At 37.0% G+C, this 10,034-nt stretch overlaps 1 protein-coding gene across 1 annotated transcript; it reads right to left on the bottom strand.

Annotated features, from left to right (window-relative positions):
- Positions 1-354: 354 nt before the first annotated feature.
- LOC125849778 (uncharacterized) lies at positions 355-9,803 on the bottom strand (the record flags this gene model as incomplete). The annotated part of the gene is made up of 5 exons (XM_049529756.1): positions 355-1,206; positions 1,311-1,380; positions 9,344-9,448; positions 9,524-9,634; positions 9,699-9,803. Coding segments are annotated over 5 exons (1,098 nt in total), but the record flags the coding sequence as incomplete, so codon positions are not given.
- Positions 9,804-10,034: the final 231 nt, after the last annotated feature.

Below are 10,034 nucleotides of genomic sequence, written 5' to 3'. Positions count from 1 at the left end.
AACAAAGATTAGCGACCAAAAATTTAAAACTACCCCAAACCCTTCAATAAATCAATGTCCGCCTTGTGTTTGTTTGAATTTAATCTCCGTCTAAATAGAAATCAATCAGGGTTTTAGGGTTAAAACTTTTACCTTATGAATTAAGAAGTGAATTTCCCAAAATATAATTAAAATTGGAAGATTTCCTAAGAATCATATCACCATGCATCGCAGCTCAACCAATATACAACATTTGACTTGGTAAAATTTCGTAGTGACCATTTTCTGTATATCCACTGACAAAAAAAACAAAAAAACCAACACAATTTCATTTAATTTTGATTCAAACTATTGTTGATTTGCGAAGAGTCTGCGAGAGAAGGACTGTGCCTTTAAAGAATTGGAAGTCCTACACTAATTGAACAGTTATGGACATAAATTAACATAAGAGGGGTAAAGTAGATTATGTACATAATGTACAATATACAGATGGAAAATTACTTGGATCCTTTACATCTTTCTATAGTTGTCTGAGACTACTTTGATGAAGAAGATGCACAGAGCTCCGACCTTTTTCTTTTGCTTTGTCAATTGTAGATAGAAGTACCTGCAGGAAGTCTTCTGCTTCATCTTTTGATGTGAAAACCAAATTAGTCTGGAGTAGCGGAAGCGATGTGCGAGGATTGTTGTTCCATCTCTTTCCCTTTGGTCCCCAGCTTCTTTTATGTGAGATATGGTTCTGCCTTAACAATGCGTCTGAGCTACTTCCCACAATATGTACCTCATCGTCGTCGTTATCGGCATGAATTACACTATCCATCCCGATTTCTGTTTCCACCAACCATTCTGGGTTAGCAGGCACTCCTTGAAACTCGGGCATTCTGTATTTTACTATACTGGGGCAAGACACGATTAATATAAGTCTCTCAGTGAGGATAACAAACTTCCCATCATGTCTAAGAGCTTTACACACTACTAATGTTTCGTCTTTGAGCTTAACATGGTCTTCAGCCTCTCTAAGTACAGATACTCCAATTGCTTCTTCCCAAGAATATGGCCGTAAAGGAAGTTCTCTGTTTAAATGCCTTGGCAATCGGACCCTAAAGCGATGAGATCCCAGATTATGCAGTTTGCTTCGATTTCTGATGCTTTGTGCAGTTTTGCCGGTGATATCAAGGATACTGGCTGCTGGTCTTGCCACCAGTCCAGTCACTCCAAGAGCTATACCTGCAAGGAAAAAATATATTATCTAAGAGAAGTCCTTTCAATTCCCAGGAGCTTCAATTTTCCTGCAATAGTGACCAGAAGAATAGCATGGATAAACTTGATACCTGAGAGTACTCCTGGAAGGCCATGTCTCTCTGCCCCTTTAATAGGTGATTGCAATAGACCAGTCAGACCCTACAAATCAAAAAGAGGTACCAATTTTTTTAATATTTTTTTTAATGAAGGAATAATTTTATTAATTAAAGGGGGAAACTCCCATATAAAAGTAGTAAACCAAAAAAGAGAACCTACAAAAGTAGATCGTTCTCTACCATGGTCAGACATTCATCCATACAAATAGAAATCTCACGAGTGCACCAAAAATAACAAAATACCCAGTGTAACCCCACAAGTGAGGTCTCGGAAGGATAGGTTGTTTCTAAAAGACCTCGGCTCAAGGAAAACATTGAAAAGCAACTATGGAAAGAAATACCAAAGTGAAGAAGCGACGACAAAATATTAAAGATAGCATGACAAAGCCATCTAACAAAAGAACAATAACTATAACAAAATAATACTATAGTAGAAGTAGAAGAAACAACAAATAGTAACAAAAATGGAAGACCAAGAAACTACTATGACTACTAGTATGAAAGGGTAAGTGAGACAACACTCAACTATCTACTTGCCCTAGACCCTAATATGTATCCTCCATAACCTCCTATCTAAGGTCATGTCCTTGGTAAGCTGAAGTTGCATCAAGCCCGTGCATCTATCTCAACATTCTCATTTTTGCAACTTTCATCTTTTGAACATGAGAATTGCTGACTGACCAATACTCTGCCCCATACAACATTATTGGTCTAACCACTACTCTGTAGAACTTACCATTAAGTTTTGGTGATACTTTCTTATCACACAGAACTCTGGAGATGAGCTCCATTTCATCCACCTTGTACCAATACAATGTGCCATCATCATAATTTTCCCTACTAACTTGAATTTTGGCTTCTCCATTTAGTTTCTATTCATAGTTTTTGTAGTGATAATACCTTATAATACTTGTCCTCCCAATTTTAGGAGTTTATGACTCACCAAGGAATTACTCGCCAGACATCTTGTCCGTACACCCCGCAACAGAACGGTGTAAAGGAAGAATAAGCATCTCATTGAGACTACTCACACTTCTCATTGAATCCCATGTTTCGTTTCGTTGCGTTTTTGGGGCAATGTAGTTCTTGCATCTTATTATTTTATTAATAGAATACCCTGATCTTCTATGCAGAATCAGGTTCCACATTCCATACTATTTCCTGCGTCACATCTCAACTCTATCCCCCCTCGTGTCTTTGGGAGAACATGCTCATAACTTAGCCACAAAGAAAGATGAATTATCCCTCATGCTCTCAAATGTGTCTTTCTTGATTACTCTTGAGTTCAAAAAGGGTATCATTGTTATTTACCTGGTCTTCATCGATACTTTCTTTTCTTTTAGAAAGATAATGTTGTATTCCTCAGCATTAAGGATATGATGGAGACCTCCAAAAATTGGTTTCCAACAAGAGAAAAAAAAAAACAAAAAGGCTACTAGATTACAAATTGCCTATAAAATCCAAAATTTGTGCATCTTCTTCTATTCCTTCCTCTTTACACCAAAAATAAAAAGTTGTCAAGCAGTTCCCTTTGACTTTCTCTATTGAATTAGCCTTGTTATAATAGCATCTGCTATTTCTTTCTTTCCAAATAGACCACCAAATGCATGATGGTATTATACTCCAACACTTTTTCTTAAATTTTCTCCCGTCTCTGTTGATCCAGCACCTAAGTAGGCATAATCCATTCTGTATGTGTTAGTCCCAAAAAAAGGTTCCACAATTGTATTGTTACTCTGCAATGGAGGAACAAGTGATTGTTGGTTTCCTCAGTCTCATTACAGAGAGAGCACCAAGAGGCAATATAGAAACCTCTCCTTTTCAATTTCTCATGTGTGGAGCATGCTCTTTTGGCAACCAACCAAGAGAAACACTTTATCTTGGTTGGCACCTTGTTCCTCCAAATCTACTTCCAGGGGCCAAGCTTACCACCTGGATGCTCTTTCACCTCCTTAATATATAGCTTGTTAACAAAAAGGCTTCCATCTCTAGTGTGTTTCCATATGATAGAATCCTTTCCGCCGATAACCCATTGAAGTCTGCCAATGCAACATTCTTTGTCCTCTATTTCCATTTCTAAGACTATAGGTGAAACACTCTCATTTTGGATGGAGGCAGGCTATGATTGATGAGATGTCTGCTTTACATACGAGCGGTACTTGGTGTAACATCTCGCAATTTGAAATAGCTAGGAAGAAGATAAGAATTGGAAATAGTCATTTTTGGAAAGAATTGAAAATCTGGAAATTTGTTTAGGTTAGGAAAAGTGAGTTTTTGGTCAACTTCAAACAGCCATAACTCCTAGCTCAAGATGAGTTAGGTGTACTTCCAAATATGGTTGGAATGATCTTTCCAACGCCGCCGAGTTTGCGCGATTCTGAGTTTGTATGAGTAAGTTATGCCCTTTGGAAGTTGGGCTGTTGGATTAAGGAAAGTCCAAATCCAGATTTTTGAAGGGTGGTTTGGTCTTTTCCTTACCCTTTTATTTTAATTCCTTTTTGGTAATTACTTAGGGGTCTAAATTGAACTTAGTCAGTTTACGCTTTTGGAAAAAGAGTTAGGGTTTGTAGAAAAGAGAAAAGAGGAGAAAGGAGAAGAACGTTCAAGATTCGTCAAGATCGTTGAGTTTGGCTTGTGGATTTCGTCGGGGGTGATCCCTACAAGGTATGTGAGATCACATAGCGTTGGGTTAATTCGTCCATGCGCCAATCATGATTTATCTCAGCGAATTTAAGTTCTTGAAAGCTTAGAAATTGAGTTCTTGAATGGGTTTGTTGAAGTTTCATTAGATTCTTGTTTCGTTGAATTCGTTGAGGAGTGTTTTATCCTAATCTGTGATTTTAGGTTTGATTTTGAGTAGAATTTGATGTACTTTGAATATTTAATCGATTCTAAGTGTTGGGTAAAAGAACCCATGGAGTTTAGGGGGTTTAGAGCTGAAAAACGAAGAAGAAATTTTGGCGAACGAAATTGGGAGGTGGGGGCGCGTCGCGGAGCTGGTTCCCAGAAGTGGGAATTTTCGTTTCACATCGCGGAGCCGTCACAGAGTCCTCTGCCTCAAAAGTCGCTTTCAAAACTAAATTTTAAAAGCTTCTTCGCGTCGCGGACCCACCCTCAGATATTGATTTTCGGTCTTTTCTCATATTTCGTTATCTAAAATCATTCCTAAACATCATGAGATCTTTCCAATCACAAATCACAAATCCTTGAATCCATAATTCAATTCAAGGACCAGTTAGGAGTCAAGTCAAGAGCAGTTAAGATCAAAGTCAAGAGAAGTCAAGAGTCAAGTCAAGGGAAGTCCTTCAAAGTTTTCCAAAAGTCTTTTGCAAACGTTTTAACTTTGTTTTAAGGCTTAAGTTTTGAGTTCAGTAAAGAGTAAAGTTGAAGTTCTTTTCTTCAAAAAGTATATGGGGACTAAGTATTCCCAAAGAGATTTAAAATGTTTTCACATTTAAATAAGAACGGAAACTGAGATTTCCAAAGAGCCTTCGGCTAGTTTTAAGAAAAGAGTAATCGCTTTCTAAATGAAGCAAGAGGGGAAACTTTGATTTCCAAGATAGCCTTTGAGCTAAGTTTTTTAGCACTAATCTCAAATCACAGAAAGAAGTATGTTTTAAACATAAAGAGCTAGTATCATATTTTGGGAGTAGTATTGAGCACCGATATGGGGACAAGCTTGAGTTCAGATAAATCGTGTCCATAAACCATGTAGCCATCATGGGCAGAAAAGGGTCATACTTTTTAGATGAATCATTTTTGCATAGACTAATCGATCCACTTAGTTAGTTAGGTCCTATACCCTTGGCAGGGTATAGGATGTGCTGGCAGCGTGAGGGAGATCGTTGTATCATCACAATAGCTCTTATGTGATTGTTGTCGGTTAGAGAAACTCCCACAGCAATACTTTGTATTTTTATATACATCAGTTTATTTGTATTTTTACATACATCTCAGAGTTATTTGAATCTTTGCATACACACAGAGTTGACATCATGTTTTAAACAACTTTTCTTTATATTGCACTTGTTTTAAACTACTTTATATTGAAATGAGTTGAGCCAGGTAAGTTCCTCAGTTCCTTTCAGATTCTTTTCAAGCCTAGGTTGTGTTTAGCATTCCAACTCGCATACTCGTACATTCAATATAATGATGCCAGTTAGCCTGCATCTTAATATGATGCAGAAGCAGGTAACTAGGATCGGCATCCAGTGCATCGTTGATCCAGTGAGCAGTTCAGAGTCTGTTGGTGAGCCTCTTTGCATTCCAGAGGATCCTTTTTGTTTACTTTTAGTATTAGATAATTCATTAAGATGCCGTGGGCCTGTCCCGACATCCATCTCAGTTGTTTTAGAAACTTCATAGATAGTCAGTCAGATGTTAGTTCATTCGTCATCATTTTGTTATTGACTTATGTTCAGATTTGAGTTGCCATTTTGGCTAAGTTAAATGTTTATTTTCAAAACATTATGAGTTCAGTTTGAGACAGTTAAGTTGTTTAGCATTTGAATTCCTTTCATATTGCATATAGTCTTCCGTTGAGTAAGTAAGCCAGGCAAAGGGTTTGTTTGGGGCCAGCAATGGTTCTCGAGTGCCAGTCCCGCCCAGGGTGTAGGCTCGGGGCGTGACACTTGGGAGCTTGTCTCTCTTCCTATAGATAAATCTACGGTTGCTTGCCACTGGGTTTATGCAATCAAAATTGATCTAGATGGTCAGGTTGATTGGCTAAATGCTCACTTTGTTGCCAAAGGGTATGCACAAATATTTGGGCGAGATTATAGTGAGACTTACACTCCCATGGATAAAATAGCGACTATCCATATTTTTCTATCTATGGCTATCGTTCGTCATTGGCTTCTTCATCAGTTGGACAATAAGAATGCTAAAAATGCCTATCTAGTAATCTTGAGGGAGAAGTCTATACGGAGCAACCACCTAGTTTTGTCACTCAAAGGGAGTCTAATAGCCTTGTATGTCGATTGTATAGGTCACTCTATGGTCTGAAATAGTCTCCTCGAGACCGGTTTGAAAAATTCAGCACAGTAATTCAAGAGTTTCGCATGACTCGTAATGGAGCCGATCACTCTGTGTTTTGTGAGCATTCAACACCAAATCTATGTATTTATTTGGTTATTTACATTTATTATATCATTATCACCAGTAATGATCAAGATGGTATCACTAATTTGAAGCAACATCTCTTTCAACATTTCCAGACAAAGGACCTCGGTAGACTGAAGTAGTTTCTAGGTATTGAGGTTGCTCAGTCTAGATACGGTATTTTTATTTCTCAACGCAAGTATGTGTTAGACATTCTAAGGAGACAAGAATGTTGGGATGTTAACCCATTGACACTCCTATGGATCCAAAAGTTAAATTCCTTCTAGGACAAAGAGAGCCACTTAGTAATCTTGAAAGGTATAGACTACAAGTTGGAAACTTGAATTATCTCACAGTAATTAGACCTGACATCTCTTTTCTTGTGGGTGTTATGTTGTTTAACTTGGGACTAGGCTTATGATCCTTTTCTTAATGATAGAACAAAAATGAGAAAGGAGCTCTCCTAACCTAAGCAAGTGGCGGAGTCGCAGACTATTGCTTTAAAGACGAGATGGAATCTTTCTCTTGGACGAGCATAACGCTCTAAGCCCTTAGTTTACGACCTCCTAATAAGATAGCACCAATACGATCTCTTGCTGTGAAGTAGGAGGTTTTCACCGATAGAGCGCAATTAGACCACAACTGAAAGAGGATTTTCCACTTCCCCTTGTGATAGTCATTAGGATGCAGTTACTCGTATTGTGTAATATATTAAGTCAGCTCCCGATAAAGGACTACTTTTTGAGAATCAAGGCCATGACCATATCATCGGACATACATACGTTGATTGGGCAGGATCACCCTCCAATAGACGTTCTACATCCTAATATTGTGTTTTAGTAGGAGGTAATTTGGTGTCGTGGAAGACTAAGAAACAAAATGGCTGCTCGATCTAGTGCAAAAATAAAATATCAAGCAATGGTTGTAGCAACTTGTGAGCTAATTTGGATCAAGTAGTTGCTGAGAGAACTAAAATTTGGAAAAATCGGTCATATGGAACATGTGTGTGATAACCAAGCGGCCCTTCATATCACATGAAATCCAGTGTTTCATGATAGGACTAAGCACGTTGAGATTGATAGTCACTTTGTCAGAGAAACGATACTCTCAGGAGATATTGTTACAAAATTTGTGAAGTCAAGTGGTTAACTTGCAATATCTTCACCAAGTTCCTCATGGGTCCTCGTACTAATTACATTTGCAACAAGCTAGGTACATATGATTTGTATGCACCAATTTGAAGGGAAGTGTTAGAAAAGGAATAGGTATACACAATCGTACTTAAAATAGGAATAGGAATAATATATAGTATCCTACTTGGTAAAGAATTATATTATAGTGTCTATAAATAGTCTCTGTGTAATAATGTAGATATACAATTCAGTAATATTTTTCTCCTATATTTCTCACATTTACTAAAAATCAAAACAACAACCGGACAATGTTATAAGAAGGTGACCCACTCCCTATCCCGGGTTTTTGGACATAAAGCACCAAGTTGATGAACACTCAACGGGGTTCTCTTGATGAACTGTTGAGGTTTGCTTTTAGTTACTGCAATAACTTTTAGCAAAATAAGTTATTTAGTTTGAATAAATTTGAATTTTGAATTTTAGTTAATTTGTTTATGTTGTTGAGATATTTTAGGTTGTTTAAATTTTAAATTATGCAGATTATGTGTTTTATGTTGGCTATTTAAATCCCCTCAATACTTAATAAAATTATTGAAAGTCATTTCAATCCATTGAGAGACATTTTCAATCTTTTTGTGCTGCCCCATTTTTAAAAAACACCAACAGTGGTATCAAGAGCTTTATTGATCTTAAGGGATCTGTGAAATCTTCCAAAGAACTACCATGCATTTTTAACCAATAAGGGCTACCTTTTTAACCCATCAGGGCTACCCATTTTAACCTATCAAGGCTACCTTTTCAAGTCGTGTTTTTTTCAACACAGACTTTTCTTAATCAATTTTTAACCAAAAATAATGGCAAGCAGCAGGCTCTCTTTGAATGCCCCACAAATTTTCACAAACGAAAACTATCAAATTTGGTCTGTGAGAATAAAACCATATTTTGAAACCTATGTGATATGTGAGGTTGGGATGGAAGAAAAACCCTTACAACCTCTCTCTACAAATCATACAAAAGTTCAAATTAAAACACTTTCAAAAAAGCTTCTACACAAGACAATGCCATCACATGTGTTTTTGAAGAACAAAATCAAAAGAAGAGAAAGAAAAAAGAAGAAATTTTGCAAGTTCAAAAACAATGAAAAAAATCCAGCATCAACTACCAAAGAAAAAATTGAGAAGGAGCATTTTTTTCAATTGCAGTAACTAAAGCAAAGGAGGAGTGTTGAAGTTTACTTTTAGTTACTGCAGTAACTTTTAGCAAAATAAGTTATTTAGTTTGAATAAATTTGAATTTTGAATTTTAGTTAGTTTGTTTATGTTGTTGAGATATTTTAGGTTGTTTAAATTTTAAATTATGTAGATTATGTGTTTTATGTTGGCTATTTGAAGCCCATCAATGCTTAATAAAATTATTGAAAGTCATTTCAATCCATTGAGAGACATTTTCAATCTTTCTGTGTTGCCCCATTTTAAAAAACACCAACATGAACACTTCATTTCCCTCTTTTGACATATACCTCTTTTGCCACCCTGCAAGTCTTCTTTCAACCCTTTCTTAGGTATGAATTGCAAAAAAGAAATGAATCAAAATTGCAAGACATGAACTGTCAATGCACGCTAATCCTTCTTTAGCGGTGACGTCTTGACACACATGAGATACAGTGAGACTCCAAGGAGCTATAGTATTCTAAAGGCATGAAGAGTCGAAGGAATAAAAGAGGAAGTGAATAGGTCTCTATCCCCATGCGACTAAGAACTGAAAATAATATACCTCAAAAAATTCATTTATCACCCCTTTGCTATGGGATGATATTCCCTTCTGGTGTCTTTCCATATTTCCGACAGCCTGATCATCAAAAGTAAATGCCACGATACCCTACAAGATGAAGTAAATTAATATGAGGGTCAGATAACATACAGAATTTGAAAATGTTGCTTGATGCAAAAGTACCTTGTGTGCAGCTTTGCTGAATTGGGTGGCAGCATCACTTAAGGCATAGACGGTGTTACTCAAAAGACTAGAGGTCCCTTGTGCCATGCCTTTAATAAAACCTGCACGAGTCTGCAGAAAGAGCTGGGTTTACATCTAGTTGGAAGGGTAAAAGAGCAGATAATGCATAAGGTACCTGGAAAACACTTTGTACAGGAGCTGACAAGAAATCTTTGAGGCCAAGACCCATGCTCCTTGCAAATCCCATAGGATTTCCGATAACTCCTGCTGAACCAAATACCTGCAGAAAACGACCATTTTTCATTGTCCATAACCACTAAGACCATTGCAAGGAACAAATTGTCCAGTTAATAAATGAACTATCAGATTGATGATAATAAATCAAAGCTTGGCTATTTCAATCATTTGCCAACATAGGCAAATGGATACTTACACGGAAACCAACAAATTTAGTTCATCTGAATAGCACTGAGTGACAAAAAACACTTAATCGGGAAGGTTTCTTATGAAT

The sequence above is a fragment of the Solanum stenotomum genome, unplaced genomic scaffold, assembly GCF_019186545.1.
Source record: "Solanum stenotomum isolate F172 unplaced genomic scaffold, ASM1918654v1 scaffold10331, whole genome shotgun sequence".
Classification (NCBI taxonomy): Eukaryota; Viridiplantae; Streptophyta; class Magnoliopsida; order Solanales; family Solanaceae; genus Solanum; species Solanum stenotomum.
The sequence above is the reverse complement of the archived record's forward strand: the minus strand, read 5'-3'. Positions and strand labels throughout refer to the sequence as shown.